The sequence below is a fragment of the Schistocerca cancellata genome, chromosome 2 (genome assembly GCF_023864275.1).
Source record: "Schistocerca cancellata isolate TAMUIC-IGC-003103 chromosome 2, iqSchCanc2.1, whole genome shotgun sequence".
In the NCBI taxonomy this organism is placed as follows: Eukaryota; Metazoa; Arthropoda; class Insecta; order Orthoptera; family Acrididae; genus Schistocerca; species Schistocerca cancellata.
The window spans coordinates 290,466,948-290,487,370 of NC_064627.1; the positions used below are offsets into that span (position 1 = coordinate 290,466,948).

Sequence of the window (20,423 nt, forward strand, 5' to 3'; positions counted from 1 at the left end):
TTGTAACTGGTCCATGATACCCTGGATACTGGACTAATATGAAGTTGACATTCAAGCTTGTCCCACAGGCCCACACAAGTTCTATTGTGGACAGACCTGGAGATCTTGTTGACCATGGGAGTATGCCAACATCATGCAGAAAGTTCATAGAGACATGTGCCATGTGTGTAAGAGCATTACCTTGTTGAAAAACATCACACTATCGTATGAGAGGTGACATAAAAGGGCACCGTATGTCTGTGATTTACCATTGTGCCACCATAGGACCCTCAATCACTAACAGCTGTTACCAAAATCATATCCAATGGTCTCTCACACCATGGTGGTTGAAGAAACATTGCTCTTTATCTTTTTGGTCATCAGTCTTCTGACTGGTTTGATGTAGCCTGCCACAAATTCCTCCCCAGTGTTAACCTCTTCATCTCAAAGTAGTACTTGCAACCTACGTCCTAAATTATTTGTTGGATGTATTCCAATCTCTGTCTTCCTCTACAGTTTTTGCCCTCTACAGCTCTCTCTAGTAGCATGGAAGTCATTCCCTCATGTCTTAACAGGTGTCCTATCATCCTGTCTCTTCTCCTTATATCAGTGTATTCCACATATTTCTTTCCTCTCCGATTCTGCACAGAAACTCCTCATTCCTTACCTTATCAGTCCACCTAATTTTCAACATTCGTCTGTAGCAGCACATCTCAAATACTTCGATTCTCTTTTGTTCCGGTTTTCCCACAGTCCATGTTTCACTAACATACAATGCTGTACTCCAGACGCACGTTCTCACAAATTTCTTCCTCAAATTATGGCCGATATTTGATATTAGTAGACTTCTCTTGGCCAGAAATGCCCTTTTTGACATTGCTAGTCTGCTTTTGATGACCTCCTTGCTCTGTCCATCATTGGTTATTTTACTGTATAGGTAGCAGAGTTCCTTAACTTCATCTACATCGTGACCATCAATCATGATGTTAAGTTTCTCCCTGTTCTCATTTCTATTACTTCTCATTACCTTCGTCTTTCTTCAATTTATTCTCAGTCCACACTCTGTACCCATAAGACCGTTCATTCTGTTCACCACATCATGTAATTTTTCTACACTTTCGCTCAGGATAGCTATGTCGTCAGTTAATCATATCATTGATATCCTTTCACCTTTAATTTTAATTCCACTCCTGAACCTTTCTTTTATTTCCATCATTGCTTCCTCAATGTACAGATTGAACAGTAGGAGTGAACGGCTACATCCTTGTCTTACACCCATTTTAATATGAGACTTCGTTCTAGGCCATCCACTCTTATTATCCCTTCTTGGCTGTTGTACATACTGTATATGAGCTGTTTCTCCCTATAGCTTACCCCTTCTTTTCTCAGAATTTCGAACGACTTCCACCATTTTACATTGTCGAACGTTTTTTCCAGATTGACAAATCCTATGAGCATGTCTTGATTTTTCTTTAGTCTTGCTTCCATTATTAACCGCAACGTCAGAATTGCCTTTCCATGCCTTTACCTTTCCTAAACCAAACTGATCATCATATAGCACATCCTCAATTTTCTTTTCCATTCTTCTGTATATTATTCTTGTAAGCAACTTGGATGCATGAGCTGTACAATAATTCTCGCACTTGTCAGCTCTTGCCGTCTTTGGAATTGAGTGGTTGATGCTTTTTCCGAAAGTCAGATGGTATGTCGCCAGACTCATACATTCTACACACCAATGTGAATTGTCGATTTGTTGCCTCTTCCCCCAATGATTTTAGAAATTCTGAGGGAATGTTATCTAACCCTTCTGCCTTATTTGATCTTAAGTCCTCCAAAGCACTTTTAAATTCTGATTCTAATACTGGATCGCCTATCTCTTCTAAATTGACTCCTGTTTCTTCTTCTATCACATCATCAGACAAATCTCCCCCCTCATAGAGACTTTCAAGGTTTGTTTTCCACCCATCTGCTCTCTCCTCTGCATTTAATAGTGGAATTCCAGATGCACTCTTAATGTTATCACCCTTGCTTTTATGTCGCTGAAGGTTGTTTTGAGTTTCCTGTGTGCCCAGTCTGTCCTTCTGACAATTATTTCTTTTTCGATGTCTTCACATTTTTCGCCATTTCGTCTTAGCTTCCCTGCACTTCCTATTTATTTCATTCCTCAGTGACTTGCATTTCTCTACTCCTGAGTTTTCCAGAACATTTTTGTACTTCCTCCTTTTATCCATCAACTGAAGTATTTCTTCTGTTACTCATGGTTTCTTTGCAGTTAAATTCTTTGTACCTATGTTTTCCTTCCCAACTTCTGTGATGGCCCATTTTAGAGATGTTCATTCCTCTTCAACTGTACTGCCTACTAAGCTATTTCTTACTGCTGTATCTATAGCCTTAGAGAATTTCAACCACTTCTTCGTGTATTGATTCTTGCTGACATGTCTTAAACTTCAGCCCACTCTTCATCACTACTATATTGTGATCTGAGTCTGCTCCTGGGTACAACTTACAATCCAGTACCTGATTTCAGAATCTCTGTCTGACCATGATGTAATCTAACTGAAATCTTCCTGTACCACCCGGCCTTTTCCAAGTATACCACCTCCTCCTCTTGTGATTCTTGAACATAGTATCTGCTATTACTAGCTGAAACTTGTTACAGGACTCACTTAGTCTTTCTCTTCTCTCATTCCTTGTCTCAAGCCCATATTCTCCTGTAACCTTTTCTTCTACTCCTTCCCCTACAACTGCAGTCCAGTCTCCCATGACTATTAGATTTTCATATCCCTTTATATACTGTATGACCCTTTCAATATCCTCATACACTTTCTCTCTCTCTTCATCTTCAGCTTGTGACATCGGCACGTATACCTGAACTATCGTTGTCGGTGTTGGTTTGCTGTCGATTCTGATAAGAACAACCCCATCACTGAACTGTTCACAGTAACACACTCTCTGTCCTACCTTCCTCCTCATAACAAATTCTACTCCTATTATACCATTTTCTGCTGCTGTTGATATTACCCTCAACTCATCTGACCAGAAATCTTTGTCTTGTTTCCACTTCACTTCACTGGCCCCTACTATATCTAGATTGAGCCTTTGCATTTCCATTTTTAGGTTTTCTAGTTTCCCTACCACATTAAAGCTTCTGACTTCCATGCCCCAACTCGTAGAATGTTATCCTTCCGTTGTTCATTCAATCTTTTTCTCAAGGTAACCTCCCCCTTGGCAGTTCCCTCCCGGAGATCTGAAAGGGGGACTATTCCGGAATCTTTTGCCAATGGAGAGACCATCATGACACTTCTTCAGTTACAGGCCATATGTCCTGAGGATACATGTTACGTGTCTTTAATGCAGTGATTTCCATTACCTTCTGAATCAGCAGTGATCAACAGGCAGAATGAGGGGTGACTTCTTATGCAGGAAGTCATGAGCCGCCAATGATGATCATTAATCAAAATTTAATCAATGGTGCAACTCAAACCTGAGACCAAAGGAATTTCAATTATGAATCAAAGACACTGTCCCTAGACCACGGGTGCACACTTATGCCTCTTTAAAACACTGGAAGAATAGGACCTCTCCCCAGATCGTAGCCATACTTGCTCACAATGGCCATCCAGGCCACAACCGCTACTCATCGCTGAACACAATGCAATGTCATTCATCAACAGTCCAGGTAGGTGTCAAGTTTTTGTTGTTGAGGTAGCATATTTTTGTATTTGAGAAGTGCAGTATAATGTTTTAGTAATGGTATCATCATTTTTGTTTTGTTTTGGATGGCCAATGATCACTGGCCACAGATCAGTCAGCTGCCAGCTTTCATTGGTGAAGCTTCATGAGACTATTAAGTCACATATTTATCTTTTTCTCTCTTTTTTCACATTTTAATTCTTAAGTTGACAGTAGTAGGATGGATAGGGTGTATGCATGCTGCATGTGGAAACAGGAGGAGCTGGTCACAGTTCATGAACTACTAAAGACCCTTATAGCTATGGTCAGCCACCTGCAGGGTGCTACCTCAGGCTGTGGTAGCAGCAGAGAAACTGGTATGCTGCATGGGACACCTAAGGTGTTGCTTGTTTCACCTACAGGCTCTGCTGCCAAGGCAACTTACAGCTTACCCAACAAGGATGATACAGCTTACCCAACAAGGATGATATGCACTCATTGCAGGATGAGTGGCAGGCTGTTACACGGTCGCATCGCTCCAGGCAGAGACAGTGCAAGAGCCAAACCCATGTGGTGCTGCAAGCAGAGTGCTGCGCAGCAAAGTGACACAGAGCAGTACTGAAGGAATCAAACATGTCTGTCTCTGAGAGCAGCAACCAGAGCATTTGAGTGACTCTGGCAACACAGGCAGCATGTGGCTGTTGCTGGTGCCAGCAGAGTAGTACTGTTGCTGGTGCTTGTGTTTCTTTTGTTGTTCTCTTGAGAAAATGGCACCACTGGATGCTATGATAGCAGCTATTTTACTCATTGTCCTTCTGTCCTTTATGGGACCAATGAGAAAACAATCATCATTTATTCATTTTGGACAACTTATGCACTGATGTGGCATCAGAATTACAAACTACAAGTACAAAATACATTCAATTCTCTCTTATTTCTTTCACTTTCTTAAGATGAGAGGCAATAATAAGATTAAAATAGCATAGCTGACAAACTCATCAAAATCATTTTTTGTATTGTGGGAGAAAAAGTTTGCAAAACTGTCCTTCATTTGGATAGCTACATTTGAAGTTCCCTTAAGGGTTTGTCCTGTCTGATAGGTGCCGTGCATAGAATGATCAATTTGTACTGTATGTTGCTTATCGACACTCAGGGATCCTTCTAGGTCAATTCCAGGGTTGTGCTAAACATATATATATTTAGCAAATTGTGATGAAGTTTCTATTATCTTCCAAAATATGCTCCACTTATTGCTCATTATTCCAAAAGTGCATTCAATTGATCATTGTGGTCTGGCAAGGTGTTAGTTGACATATTCTTTCCCCATATATAAAATCTGTTGACTGTAAGATTTGATAAAATGGCTCAACAATGGATACAGCTCATCTCCAATGAATACAAAAGGCAATGCAACTGATATCTCTGACAGTGGATAATCTGGTGTATACTACACTTCCCTCCTTAAATCAAGAATAAGAAGAATAAAATATACCAACATCGCTTCACTTCCTGTATCCTCTAATATCTATTAAAACGAATTTCTCATGAGCAGAGCATCTGCAACTGCTTATAGTACGATTGAATGAAAATGTTTGTATCTATAAAACACTGTATCAAAATTTTCTAGGCATTTTAGATGATTGTGTTTTCCAGTAACATTGCTCACTGCGAAAGAAAGTTCTGTATGATATATAAATCATTTACAGTGTTAAGAAAATCACTTGCAGAAGGCATTATCATGTGGAGAGAACAGAGGCAATCCCACAACACTTTGCTAGTTGAATCCACAACTGTTACAATTGCTGTGAATCCTATTGTGAATGACAGAGTCATGTCCTGTGAAATACTTATGGTCTACTAGGAACCTGTCACAATTCTTGTTTCACCAGCTGTCAATGACCCTTAAAAATGACATTATTATTCTGAAAAATATCTGTAAGTACTTGTATTTCACACTCGATAAGGAAGTTCACACACAGTAACCGTATGCCACCATACTCTCCTCTTTGCGGGTTATCATTTGCCAAAATCTTGTTTCGATATTTCATACTGTTTACGAGATAAATAGTGCCATGAATATTTAATTCTTGCTTTATTGTTTAAATGGGAATGCTATCTACAATCATTTTTCTTGAGAATGGTGTGAGTTATAGATAACATCCCAAGTTTAAAGAATAGTTCCAAATTTTAACTACATTTGGTATGCAGCAGCACATGACTAACATGCACCAAACGCATTCTATTTTTCATTGCAAACTATTCGAATTTCTTGCAGTAGCTTACTTAATTTTGAATTATCACAATAATTAACAAAATGATCACCAGTTGATCATGAAGCTTATTATGTTGTGCTGCTCCACTGTACTCTGGGCTTAGGGAAACAGTGTCCAGGACTTGAAAGAATTCCAATGTGTACTTAGTTTGTCTGCCAAAGGGGAGTCTGCAAGAGATAAGGGGAGTCTGCGCGTTGTTGCTCATGTTGGCACCAATGACACCTGTTGCTTGGGTTCTGATGCTGACCACAGTTCCTATGGGTGACTGGTGGAAGTAGTGAAAACTGCAAGCCTTGCTCAGGGGTTCAAGCAGAGCTCAAAATCTGAAGCATCATGCCCAGAGTCAGGGTTTGGAGGTGAGTAGACGGTCTCAAAATATTAAGGGGTGAAGAACTGTAGGTCTCCTCTTGATAGGTGAGGTGTGTACTACGGAAAGGAAGCAGCTACTCAGGTAGCATAGTACTACTGGAGTGCATATGGGGCATTTTACAATGAGCAGTAATTTGAGGTCCTCAAATGAATGCTTGCCAGTCGATAAGCAGATAGTGAAATCAGATTGCTTACAAAGCACACACACTTCGACTGCCAAAATTTTGACAATTGTCAAATTATTTGTAACAATGTTAACAAAATTACTACCTTCCAGGGAAGTTGTCATGCTCAAATTATTCTTGGAACTGAGAGCTGACTGAAACATAAAGTAGAAAGCTCCAAAATATTTAGCAAGGTATAGAACATACATTGAAAAGACATATTAGATGCCACAGGAGGGGGAGTCTCTGTGTGTCTATCAAGGTTGAACTAAAGTTAATTATTTGATTCCATCATAACAGAAGTATGATCATTCGAGACCTTGTAGCTACAAACATGCCTCTGTTATCAACAGTTTCAATACAGAGAAAGGGATTAGTGATCACGATGTCACCATGGCGACAACGGTTACTAAAGGTAATAAATCAATCGAGATAGCTAGGAGAGTATTTATGCTAGAAAGAGTAGATAAAAAGTTGTCAGCATCCCACTTCGACAATGAATGGTGATCATTTAGTTCCAATATGATGGATGTAGAGGAATTACAGGCAAAGTTTAAACTGGCTGTAAATCGTGCTCTGGTCATGTATGTGTCAAGTAAGTGGATTAAGAATGGAAAAGACCCTCCGTTGTCTAATAACCAAATTTGGTAAATGCCGAGGAAACAACTTCCACTGTGCCAGCCGGAGTGGCCGAGCGGTTCTAGGCGCTTCAGTCTGGAACCGCGCGACCGCTACGGTCGCAGATTCGAATCCTGCCTCGGGCATGGATGTGTGTGATGTCCTTAGGTTAGTTAGGTTTAATTAGTTCTAAGTTCTAGGCGACTGATGACCTCAGAAGTTAAGTTGCATAGTGCTCAGAGCCATTTGAACCAACTTCCACTGTCATACCTCAGCAAATGATCTCGTCGTGAAATCGATACAATTCTGATCGTATGAAAAATCACAAAGCTGGTTGAAGGTTTCTATCCAGTCACTTGCTGACCAGTCTGGGGTGGTAACAGAAGCTAGCAAAAGGAAAGCTGAAGTTTTAAATTACATGTTCAAAAAAACATTCTTGCAGGAGTAATGTACAAATATATTACTGTTTGACTGCCGCACTGACTCTCGCATGGAGAACATGGAAATAGGCATCCGTGGAGTAGCGACGCAGATGAAAGAGTTGAAAACAAATTAGTTACCGCTTCCAGAAGGAATCACAAGTCAATTTTACAGAAAGTACTCTGCAGCATTAGTCACTTACTTAGCTTGCATTTATTGTGAATCTCTTGTCCAGAACAAAGTCCCATCTCACAGCAAAACAGTGCAAGTGACTCTTTTATATCATAAAGGTAAAAGAATGGAACCGTGTGATGACAGACTAATATCCTTAACAGCAGTTTGCTACAGAATTTTTGAACAGATTCTAGGCTCAAATATAACAAATGTCCTTGAGTCTGAAAAGCTTCTGTCCACAAATCAGCAAGGATTGTATGCACACACAGACCAATGGAAGAGTTTCAAGAAAAAATTATTGTAGCAAGGATTTAGAAAACATGGCCTGTGTGAAACTAAGCTTGCCCTTTCCTCACACAATATCCTATAAACCATGGATGGAGATCACAGGCGTAACCTGTATTCCTAGATTTCTGGAAAGGGTTTGACACGATACACTGTAGACAAAGGTCCAAGCATATGGTTTACATTCCCAGATATGTGAGTGGCTTGAAGACTTTTTAAGTAATAGAACGCAGTATGTTGTCCTCAATGGCAAGTGTTCATCAGAGAGAAGGGTATCGCCAGGAATGTCCCATGTAATGGGAGTGATAGACCCACTCTTATTCTCTACGTACATAAATTATCTCAAATAAAGTGTGAGCAATTATTTATGACTGTTTGCTGGTGATGCTGTCATGTATAAGAAATTGCTTTCATTAAGGCGTAATGTTGCAAAGCGATAAGAAGTGGAATGAGCAAGTCAGGTTGGTAGTAGGGAATACGAATGTCGGACTTAGTTTATTGGGAGAATAACAGAAAAGTGTAGCTCAGCTATACACGAGGTGGCATAAATAATGTTAGTGTGACCCATTCTTGTGTACTGCTTAAGTGTTTGGGATCCCACCATGTCGGATTAAAGGAAGATGTCAAAGCACATCATAGGTATGCTGCTAGATTTGTTACTGGGAGGTTCGATCAACACCCAAGTGTTATGGAGATGGTTTCTAAACTCAAATGGGAATCCCCGGAGGAAAGGTGACTGCTCTATTTGTGAGGCACTATTGCGGAAATTTAGAGAACTGGCACTTGAGGCTGACTGCAGAATGATTCTACTGCTACCAATGTACATTTAACATAATGACAACAAAGATAAGATGAGAGATATTAGGGTTTGTACAAATGCTTATAGACTAGTTATTTTTCCCTAAATCTATTTGTGAGTGGAACAGGAAAGGAAAGGACTAGTAGTGGAACTCTCCAGCACACACCATAAGGTGACTTGCAGAGTATGTCAGTAGATGTAGAGATGTATATGCTCCCCTGTCATGGCAGCAATCCACACACAGCCATTTGTGTTGAGTTGTTAATGGCGGCCTAGGCATGGCACGGTAATTCCCTAGTTCGTGTGCTATTAAGTCTCCAACCAATGGTGCAGGATTACACAGAATGTTGCAGGGAGTTCATTACTTGTTCTCAGATGGTGGGCACATATGTCAAGAAGTTACAATGCGCTTGCTGCATAATATGGTGATCCATCCTCGTTGTGGTCAGACGTGACTTAACAGAACCTTGATTGCAAGTTTGCCTACCCTTAGGTTCTCATACAGTTCAACATTGGGCAGCTGCCACATTCAAATGTCCCACAAATCTGGATATTACACAATTTGACCATCCAGCTAAATGGAGACCCACAATCTTTCAATCTCTTGTCAGGAGCTCATAATGCTGCCTGATTAAAGTTTGCGACAGCTCGATGTCCTTGACAGAAATCAACCAATGTTGATGCTGTTCTCACCCCTACCACCCCCTAGGAGGCCTGGTAACAACACTAAACACAAAAAATACTAGAGAATTCTGATGACCAGTCTGCCTGTCACAAAGAGTTGCAACTTCATTTCCATACCTGCCAATGGTGTGTTGTTATTGTTGTTGTCTTCAGTCCTGAGACTGGTTTGATGCAGCTCTCCATGCTACTCTATCCTGTGCAAGCTTCTTCATCTCCCAGTACCTACTGCAACCTACATCCTTCTGAATCTGCTTAGTGTATTCATCTCTTGGTCTCCCCCTGCGATTTTTACCCTCCACGCTGCCTTCCAATACTAAATTGGTGATTCCTTGATGCCTCAGAACATGTCCTACCAACCGATCCCTTCTTCTGGTCAAGTTGTGCCACAAACTTCTCTTCTCCCCAATCCTATTCAATACTTCCTCATTAGTTATGTGATCTACCCATCTAATCTTCAGCATTCTTCTGTAGCACCACATTTCAAAAGCTTCTATTCTCTTCTTGTCCAAACTATTTACCGTCCATGTTTCACTTCCATACATGGCTACACTCCATACAAATACTTTCAGAAATGACTTCCTGACACTTAAATCTATACTCGATCTTAACAAATTTCTCTTCTTCAGAAACGCTTTCCTTGCCATTGCCAGTCTACATTTTATATCCTCTCTACTTCGACCATCATCAGTTATTTTGCTCCCCAAATAGCAAAACTCCTTTACTACTTTAAGTGTCATTTCCTAATCTAATTCCCTCAGCATCACCCGACTTAATTCGACTACATTCCATTATCCTCGTTTTGCTTTTGTTGATGTTCATCTTATATCCTCCCTTCAAGACACCATCCATTCCGTTCAACTGCTCTTCCAAGTCCTTTGCTGTCTCTGACAGAATTACAATGTCATCGGCGAACCTCAAAGTTTTTATTTCTTCTCCATGGATTTTAATACCTACTCCAAATTTTTCTTTTGTTTCCTTTACTGCTTGCTCAATATACAGATTGAATACCATTGGGGAGAGGCTTTCCCAACCGCTGCTTCCCTCTCATGCCCCTCGACTCTTATAACTGCCATCTGGTTTCTGTACAAATTGTAAATAGCCTTTCGCTCCCTGTATTTTACCCCTGCCACCTTTAGAATTTGAAAGAGAGTATTCCAGTCAACATTGTCAAAAGCTTTCTCTAAGTCTACAAATGCTAGAAACGTAGGTTTGCCTTTCCTTAATCTTTCTTCTAAGATAAGTCGTAAGGTCAGTATTGTCTCACGTGTTCCAATATTTCTACGGAATCCAAACTGATCTTCCCCGAGGTCGGCTTCTACTAGTTTTTCCATTCGTCTGTAAAGAATTCGAGTTAGTATTTTGCAGCTGTGGCTTATTAAACTGATTGTTCGGTAATTTTCACATCTGTCAACACCTGCTTTCTTTGGGATTGGAATTATTACATTCTTCTTGAAGTCTGAGGGTATTTCGCCTGTTTCATACATCTTGCTCACCAGATGGTAGAGTTTTGTCAGGACTGGCTCTCCCAAGGCCGTCAGTAGTTTTACTGGAATGTTGTCTACTCCGGGGGCCTTGTTTCGACTCAGATCTTTCAGTGCTCTGTCAAACTCTTCACGCAGTATCGTATCTCCCATTTCATCTTCATCTACATCCTCTTCCATTTCCATAATATTGTCCTCAAGTACATCGCCCTTGTATAGACCCTCTATATACTCCTTCCACCTTTCTGCTTTCCCTTCTTTGCTTAGAACTGGGTTTCCATCTGAGCTCTTGATGTTCATACAAGTGGTTCTCTTATCTCCAAAGGTCTCTTTAATTTTCCTGTAGGCAGTATCTATCTTACCCCTAGTGAGATAAGCCTGTACAACCTTACATTTGTCCTCTAGCCATCCCTGCTTAGCCATTCTGCACTTCCTGTTGATCTCATTTTTGAGACGTTTGTATTCCTTTTTGCCTACTTCATTTACTGCATTTTTATATTTTCTCCTTTCATCAATTAAATTCAATATTTCTTCTGTTACCCAAGGATTTCTACTAGCCCTCGTCTTTTTACCTACTTGATCCTCTGCTGCCTTCACTACTTCATCCCTCAAAGCTACCCATTCTTCTTCTACTGTATTTCTTTCCCCCATTCCTGTCAATTGTTCCCTTATGCTCTCCCTGAAACTCTGTTCAACCTCTGGTTCTTTCAGTTTATCCAGGTCCCATCTCCTTAAATTCCCACCTTTTTGCAGTTTCTTCAGTTTTAATCTACAGGTCATAACCAATAGATTGTGGTCAGAGTCCACATCTGCCCCTGGAAATGTCTTACAATTTAAAACCTGGTTCCTAAATCTCTGTCTTACCATTATATAATCTATCTGATACCTTTTAGTATCTCCAGGGTTCTTACATGTATACAACCTTCTATCATGATTCTTAAACCAAGTGTTAGCTATGATTAAGTTGTGCTCTGTGCAAAATTCTACCAGGCGGCTTCCTCTCTCATTTCTTAGCCCCAATCCATATTCACCTACTACGTTTCCTTCTCTCCCTTTTCCTACACTCGAATTCCAGTCACCCATGACTATTAAATTTTCGTCTCCCTTCACTATCTGAATAATTTCTTTTATTTCATCATACATTTCTTCAATTTCTTCGTCATCTGCAGAGCTAGTTGGCATATAAACTTGTACTACTGTAGTAGGTGTGGGCTTCGTATCTATCTTGGCCACAATAATGCGTTCACTATGCTGTTTGTAGTAGCTTACCCGCATTCCTATTTTCCTATTCATTATTAAACCTACTCCTGCATTACCCCTGTTTGACTTTGTGTTTATAACCCTGTAGTCACATGACCAGAAGTCTTGTTCCTCCTGCCACCGAACTTCACTAATTCCCATTATATCTAACTTTAACCTATCCATTTCCCTTTTTAAATTTTCTAATCTACCTGCCCGATTAAGGGGTCTGACATTCCACGCTCCGATCCGTAGAATGCCAGTTTTCTTTCTCCTGATAACGACATCCTCTTGAGTAGTCCCTGCCCGGAGATCCGAATGGGGGACTATTTTACCTCCGGAATATTTTACCCAAGAAGACGCCATCATCATTTAATCATACAGTAAAGCTGCATGCCCTCGGGAAAAATTACGGCCGTAGTTTCCCCTTGCTTTCAGCCGTTCGCAGTACCAGCACAGCAAGGCCGTTTTGGTTATTGTTACAAGGCCAGATCAGTCAATCATCCAGACTGTTGGCCCTGCAACTACTGAAAAGGCTGCTGCCCCTCTTCAGGAACCACACGTTTGTCTGGCCTCTCAACAGATACCCCTCCGTTGTGGTTGTACCTACGGTACGGCTATCTGTATCGCTGAGGCACGCAAGCCTCCCCACCAACGGCAAGGTCCATGGTTCATGGTTCATGGTGTGTAGATATACAAATTTTCATTGAAATCCAACCACATCTTCTGTTTGCTTCATTTTTTTCTGTCAGTCAGTGTATTTAAGGAATTCAAAACATGAAAACGAATGTAAGTGAATGCACTGCTTCTCTGACTTTTAGGAAACATTCCCCATTTTCTGTTTTCATTTAAGAAGCATGATACACAAAAAAAGATCAAAAAATTTAACTACTGCCTAAACTTTTCATGTGGGATACAGTAATAATTTCTCAACAGTCCTCAGAAACAACACTAACAATGTGACTAATCTCACTGAAAATCCGTGATTAAGAAGTTGTCATCAATAAAACGGTCATTATGGATAAAGCACTAGGATTTGGGCAATTATGCTGAAGGAAATCAGTTGTGCTCTATTCAAAGAAGCTGACTCAGCATTTGTCTCAAATAATTTAGGGAAATCACAGTATACATTAAACAGTGCAATCAGATTGGAATTTGAACATTACTCACTTTGAACACAAGTTTAGCATCTCAGACCACAATTCTACTTCACTCTGCTTCTAATAAGAACATACATGAAATAAAGGAAAATTTACAGATAATTAGTAGTTGGTATAATGCTTGATGATGATGATTAGTGGTTTAGGGCACTGAACTGCAAGGTCATCAATGCCTAGCGTAATGTTTGAAAGTTGACTAATTGTAGTCCAGTCAAACTTAAGGACAAAAATGGATGAGTTGGTTGGTTGATTGATTTGGAGGAAGGGACCAAAGAGCGACGTCATCGGTCCCATCGGGTTAGGGAAAGGTGGGTGGGGAAGTCGGCTGTGGCTTTTCAAGGAACCATCCCGGCATTTGCCTGAAGTGATTTAGGGAAATCACGAAAAACCTAAATCCAGATTGCCAGACACGGATTTGAACCATCATCCTCCCGAATGCAATTCCAGTGTGCTAACAGCGAACAATCATCCCCTAATTACTATAACCTCACTAAAAATAACTATTTTAATGTCACTTTGTGAAAATAGCAGTATCAATGCAATAACAGCTGATCTTATATTAGAGAAAATAAATGTCAAATTTGAGTAAATTGGCAAATTCATACATGAGTGTTATTAAAATGTCTGCAGTTCTCATCAAATGAGAAGACTGACTACCATAAACTGAGAATATTCATTGGAGAGTTGCACAATTAAAAACGGTCCATATGACAATGACAGTACTATGGAGATATCAAACACACCTTAGTAGGAGGTCCTTCAACAAGAAAAGCACTCTGGATTGTTTGATGTATTAGCTTCAAACTTCTATGAACCTGTCTTAATTGAAGATTCCTAAACATACCCCTTCTACTCCACTCTGAAAATGTATCATGTAATGACAGATAAAAGTGGAGTGATTATCGAACTGTGGAAATATTCAGGCACTGTTTTTTTTCCAAACAATATCTTTGAGTGAGACAATATTTGGCTCTACTGCATACTCAGAAATTCCTTTTCTATCTATACTTAATAATTGTATCAAGTGGTGTGATCTGTTGCATGATTCTGACTTTTTTTTATTTTTTAAAAACTGAAAAATTTTGTGCAGAGGAAAATATAGAAGCATATGCTTGGGACCTTAAACTTAATAATGGTACTTTTATAATTATGTACATGCTTGAGCACTGTCCTGCAAAGTGATGGTCAGGCCTGCAGAAAGTGTCATCACTTCCGTCTCATGCTGTTCATTTTTGGAACACAACCTACGACCGACTTAGAGACAGAAGTGATGACACTTTCTGCAAGACCTGACCATCAGTTTGCAGGACAATGCTCAAGCGCTTACAATGCAAGCTGTTACTGATTTGTTTGACTGATGGGGCTGCTAAGTGCTATACCACCTACTGTGCTCTCTTGTGAGTTCAGCTCGTTTTCTAAACTGAAGGAAACACTCCACAGCATTCACTTCAGAACTGCTACAAATTCATCGGGCAATAGACTGTGTCACTCAACCTGTCAACACAACTGGCACTGCTAAGAGTATCCTATGACTTCCATATCGTTGGTGACGGGTTATACACAATGCTGGTGACTACTTTGAAGGTCAGTAAAACTTTGAAACACGTATCTATTTTGTATGAGCTGTAAATAAATAGTTGCCACTATTAAAGTTCCAACCCTCGAATTTTAATAATCATTTTTTAAGTTTCACAGAGAAAATAGGATCTACTTGTTCATTAGAAAATGTAAAGCTGTATATGGAAGAGGATACTTAAGCAATCTGATAATACTGAAATTCAACCCACATCTCCTACTGAAATTAGGAGGATAATAAATTCACTCAAAAGTAAAAGCTTCCCATGGAATTTATGGCACTTCCAACAGAGTACTAAAAGCTTGTTCCCAACAGATAAATAGGATTCTAAGCCACATATGTAGTAGCTCACGGCAACAGAACAATTTTCCGGATAGACTGAAATATGCCATTGTTTAACCATTGCATAAAAAGGAGGATAGGCCTGATGCTAAGAATTACTGCCCAATCTCACTGCTGACATCTTTATCAAAAATTCTTGAAAAAGTAATGTATTCATGAGTAGCATACATATTTGTAAAAATGAAGTAGTAACATAATGTCAGTTTGGTTTTGAGAAAGGCTTTTCAATAGAGAATGCTATATATGCCTTTACTAATCAAATATTAAATGCTCTGAATAACCAAACATCATCCACTGGGATTTTTTGTGATCTCTCAAAGGCTTTTGGCTTTCTGCATCGTGAAATTCTTCTAGATAAGTTTAAGTATTGTGGTATGAATGGGACGGTGCACAAATGGTCCAACTCATATTTAACTGGAAGAATGCAGAAGGCTAAAATTAACAGTACAGACAATCTGCAAACATCAGCAGTCCTCTAACTGGCAAGTTATCGAGAATGACATCCCACAGGGTCTTCGATCACTAATAGTTCATAATATATATTAATGACTTGCTACTCTATATTCATGAAGACAAAAAGCTAGTTCCTTTTCTTAATGATACAGTTATAGTAACCACACCCAATGAACAAGAATTAGCTGAGTAAATTGTAAATAATGTCTTACAGAAAACTATTAAGTGGTTCTCTGCAAATGGACTCACACTACATTTTGAGAACAAGCAGTATATACTGTTCTGTAGAGTAAATGGCATAACACCATTGATAGACTCTGAACAAAACATGCCAAAATATTTCAAATTTCTGGGTGATGGATTGATGAGAAATTGAATTGGAAGAAACACATCCATGATCTGCTGAAATGCTTAAGTTCAGCTACTAGTGCTATTAGGGATATTCCGAAGTTTGGTGACAAAAATACTAGTAAATTAGCCTACTATACCTATTTTCATTCACTGCTTTCATATTTTGGGGTAATTCACCATTAAGAGAAAAAGTACTCATTGTACAAAGGTGTCTAATCAGAACAATAGCTGGAGCCCACCCAAGATAACTTTGCAGAATTTATTTAACGAACTAGGGATATTCACAGTACCTCCACAATATATATACTCACTCACAAAATTTGTTATTAATAACCTGCTCCAATGCAAAAATAATAGCAAAGTGCAGACCTACAACATTAGAAGAATGGACGACCCTCACTATTTTGGATTAAGTCTGATTTTGGTACAGAAAAGACTGAATTATGCTGCCTCAAAAGGCTTTGGTCATTTTTCAAATATCATTAAAAGTCTGTCAGATAGCTAACCAGCATTTGAAAACGAGCTAAAAGAATTTCTGAATGACAACTCCTTCTACTCAATAAATGAATTTTTAGATTTGAAGTAGTAATTGTAAATAAAAAATACCATAATTTTTTTCTCTTTCTCTCTTTTTTTAAAAAAAATATAAATATTCATCTACTGACAAGGGAAACTCCTGATCACACCCCCTCAAATTTAGTGGTAAGATGGCCAAGTGGATAGACCATCAAAAATTGAACATAGATCAAGCATGAAAACAGGACAGAGGTGTATTGAACAGAGGAAAAAAATCAAAATAGTATGGTCCAAGAACAACAAGTGCAATAAAGAGCAGCCCGAACAGCAAAGGCGTCATGGGTAAGTGATCAGGGAGGTTTGAACATGGCTTGCCTGCTTGGCGGTCCAACATTGCAACCAGGACAGGACAGCTTTTCGCTCTATGGCTGCTCTTACTGCACTTCTTGTTCTTGCACCATTCATTGTTTCAATTTTGCTTTTTTTTTTTTTTTTTTTTTCCACAGTCCAGCTTTCTTCCCGTTTTCATGCTGGATCTGTGTTCAGTTTTTGAATGGCTATCCACTGGGCCATCTTACCACTAAATTTGAGGGGGTTGCGACGGTTTCCCTTGTGAGTAGGAGGAGTTGTCATTCAGAAATTCTTCTGATTTGTTTTTAAATGCTGGTTGGCTATATGTCAGACTTGTAATGCTATTTGGTAAATGACCAAAGACTTTTGTGGTGGCATAATTCACTCCTTTCTGTGTAAATGTCAGATTTAACTCAGAATAGTGAAGATCGTCCTTTCTTCTAGAGTTGTAGCTACGTACTTCGCTATTATTTTTGAACTGGGAGGGGTTATTATTTCACAAGTGAATATATGTATTGTGAAGGTACAGCAACCAAATATTTGTGACAAGCAAGATTATTAATTTCACTCTTGAGCAAGTTAGCAGACACACAGCAGTGAAATTGATAATTCTTGCTTGTCAGAAATATTCTGCTATTTTTTTAATGAATAGGTTGTGATTTCCAATGTTGTAGATAGGCTGGGACTCAAGAGCACTGACTAAATTTATAATCTTAATTGTCACAAATATATGATTTTTCCCCCCTGTACGTCAAGAATTATGAGACTGTGGTCAGGTTAGAACATGACAGTTTGGTTATGAGTTGACAAAGCCATCAAATGTAAAAGCTAAAAACAACTTGATTGTGATGATAGACTGATCTGAGGCCTAGGTTAGATCGGAATACACCAATTTTACTCGCATAAATTAATTGCCACATGTATTTTCTTCTTCTCAAGTCACACTGCATTAGTTGCAGCTTAATGAGTGTCTAGCCTCAATATTCTTTCAACTCCTCAATGCAGTGAGTAGCAAGGAAGAATTTGTTTCCTGTAAAACATTATTTTGAAGTAGCTAAAGAGTTATAGTATAAGGAATGAGGAAGGCAGACCAAATCTGATATTGGAACTCAGCCTGTAAAATCTGTACATGGATAATGTTGGTTGAGCTGATGGGATATGAGTAGCTTCTGGATGTCTAAAACCATGGTGGGTACTATGCTGATTCAAAAAGATCATGGAAGAAACAGCTTGTGAATTGTTCAGCATTAGGAATTTGTTTATCTGGATAATTTTGTGTGACAGCTATACTACTATACTGTCTAACAGTAATAGCAGTTAATATGTTGAAATAAATGAACTAAAACATAACTGGTTGGCTTACTGTATTATATTCACGCTATATCTCATCAGTCAAACTGAGAAAGGAAATAGCTCTAAAAGTGTAAATGTATTAGCAAGATCTTCATTGTGTTCTTCACAAGACGCGATATTCGATAAAAGGAAAGTAAGACAACACTTACATGAAGAAACATATGACTCACCTGTTTTCTTCCTCCTCCTTATTTTCACTGAGTTCAGGTAATCTGAACATTTCATCTTGATCATTATGTTTCTGTATCCTGGCAGCATTACCCAAATCGCTGTTGCCAAGGGCATTGTTCACTGCCTTATGCTTAATTAGATTTGTAAGTATTCTCTCCCTAAGACGCTCAGCATCTGTTTCTGCTTTATTCTTCTTCTGCTGTCGAGCGGCCTGATCAATAAAAGAAAAATGTGAAACAGCTGACTGTTTCAACTCCAACCAATTCATAATCCTCGTAATGTACTAAAGCAAATGCCAGTTTGATTACATGGTATAGTAAGCTGAGTCATTTGTTTCAATACAATTACGTAATTCAATTTTTATCCTTTGTTGAAACACAGAAGAATAAATTATTTTTGTATCAAAAATGTGGGAACATTTTTCTACACTGTGCAAGGAAATGCAAGACACTGTCTGTCTTCCCACAAAAGCACATAATTATCATAATTCAACACTCTGAAACAAAGACAGGAAGTCCAGGTCTACTATAGAATAACCTTTTACTGATGAGGAGCTTAATTACAGCAAGGGTCGTGAGAAACAACTACGTGAGGAACTTACCACAGTCTGCTTCTTGAGGTGAGGGACACCACCATCAAAGACAAATACCGGCTTTATTTTATAAAACAGCAGTTTGCAAATGCGATGAAATAATCCCAGGAGATGAGCATTAGGTAAGGGATTTCCTCTTGTATCCTGGAAACCTTTTACAACTTGGTGCAACCAGATAGAGACGTCTATTGTGTGTTAAGGTATGTGCCATATATATATAATGTTAACTGTCATTGTGCTAGTAACAATACAGTCCAGTCAGATTAAAAAATATTGCCAATTTTAATTGAGTTTGGAATTTACAAATTAGAAGTCAAATATAAAGGAAAAACACAATATTTATTTACATTCTTATACAGAATCAAAATAATTTAAAGCGAAATATATTGTTTCAGAATCTTTGGGATGCATTTAATCCATTAATAAATAAAAATTAATTTATCTCTGTAGTTATATCTATTCAAAAACACATTTTTTTAAATCACTGAGAACATATTTTACTTTGCCTAGCACTAAGGCAGTTTTCCCAAAACAATTAGCTGTTCTACACATTACTGATTACTGAACAATAATTAGTAATTCTTTGAATGTAGACAAACTTTACCTTACATTTACTACCAAAAAATACTCCAAACAAAAGAGAAGGAACTGAGTAAAAGGATACCAACAGCAAGAACTTTATTTTCAAGTGTCTCCAAAGGCACTATTTTCCCTGATGGCTCGATAAGATTCCACAGTCCATGTACACCCATTGCGCATGTTTTTAAATCTGTAAACCCATTCTGTTTAAACAAAAAGAAACAGAATTATTTTCTGTATCAAAAGAAGTAGCATGAGCAACACTGTTCACAAACAAACAAAGTAAACACATCTGCACAACTGTTAAGCCACAAATTGGCTACTTAAGAAAAACATCTGATTACTACAATCTTAGGTCATTCATGCCACTGAGAGAAATGCATGAGTAAGAGAAGAAGAATAGGGTGGGGATGGTGGGAACAGGCAAGTTGCTTCCTTGGCCTTGTAGTTGGAGGAGAATGAAGTTCTGCTTGGAATGTTTTCCCGTGGGAAATGAATGCCAACACTTGTCTTTCACAAAAGAATTTGTGGAGCAGAAGGAGAAGGTGAGGAATATGTATACAATGCATACTTACTTTCAATTTTAGGTGTTAGGTATTTAATTAACGACACAAAATAGATCACTTCTGTAACTTTCATGTGAAACAATAACACTTGCATTAAATAAAAGTGGATTCAATGAAGTTCATTACAATACACAGACTTAAATACTTGTTACTATGATGTCTGTTTATACTAGAAATTAAATTTACTTTAACAACAGGAAACAGAACTTCTACAATAATTACAACTTTGATAATGATGAATAACATATTTCTGTTT

At 38.7% G+C, this 20,423-nt stretch overlaps 1 protein-coding gene across 4 annotated transcripts in view; it reads right to left on the bottom strand.

Annotated features, from left to right (window-relative positions):
• LOC126161645 (DNA excision repair protein ERCC-5 homolog) overlaps nucleotides 1-20,423 on the bottom strand; it is a 74,215-nt gene that overhangs the window by 52,961 nt on the left and 831 nt on the right. For all 4 annotated transcript variants that reach the window (XM_049917626.1, XM_049917627.1, XM_049917625.1 and 1 more), the window contains exons 2-4: nucleotides 19,687-19,804; nucleotides 19,032-19,207; nucleotides 18,430-18,641 (exon numbers count right to left, since the gene is read on the bottom strand). In XM_049917626.1, coding sequence (XP_049773583.1) covers nucleotides 18,430-18,641; nucleotides 19,032-19,207; nucleotides 19,687-19,774 — 476 coding nt within the window. In that variant the 5' untranslated portion in view covers nucleotides 19,775-19,804. The remainder of the gene's footprint in view (nucleotides 1-18,429; nucleotides 18,642-19,031; nucleotides 19,208-19,686; nucleotides 19,805-20,423) is intronic.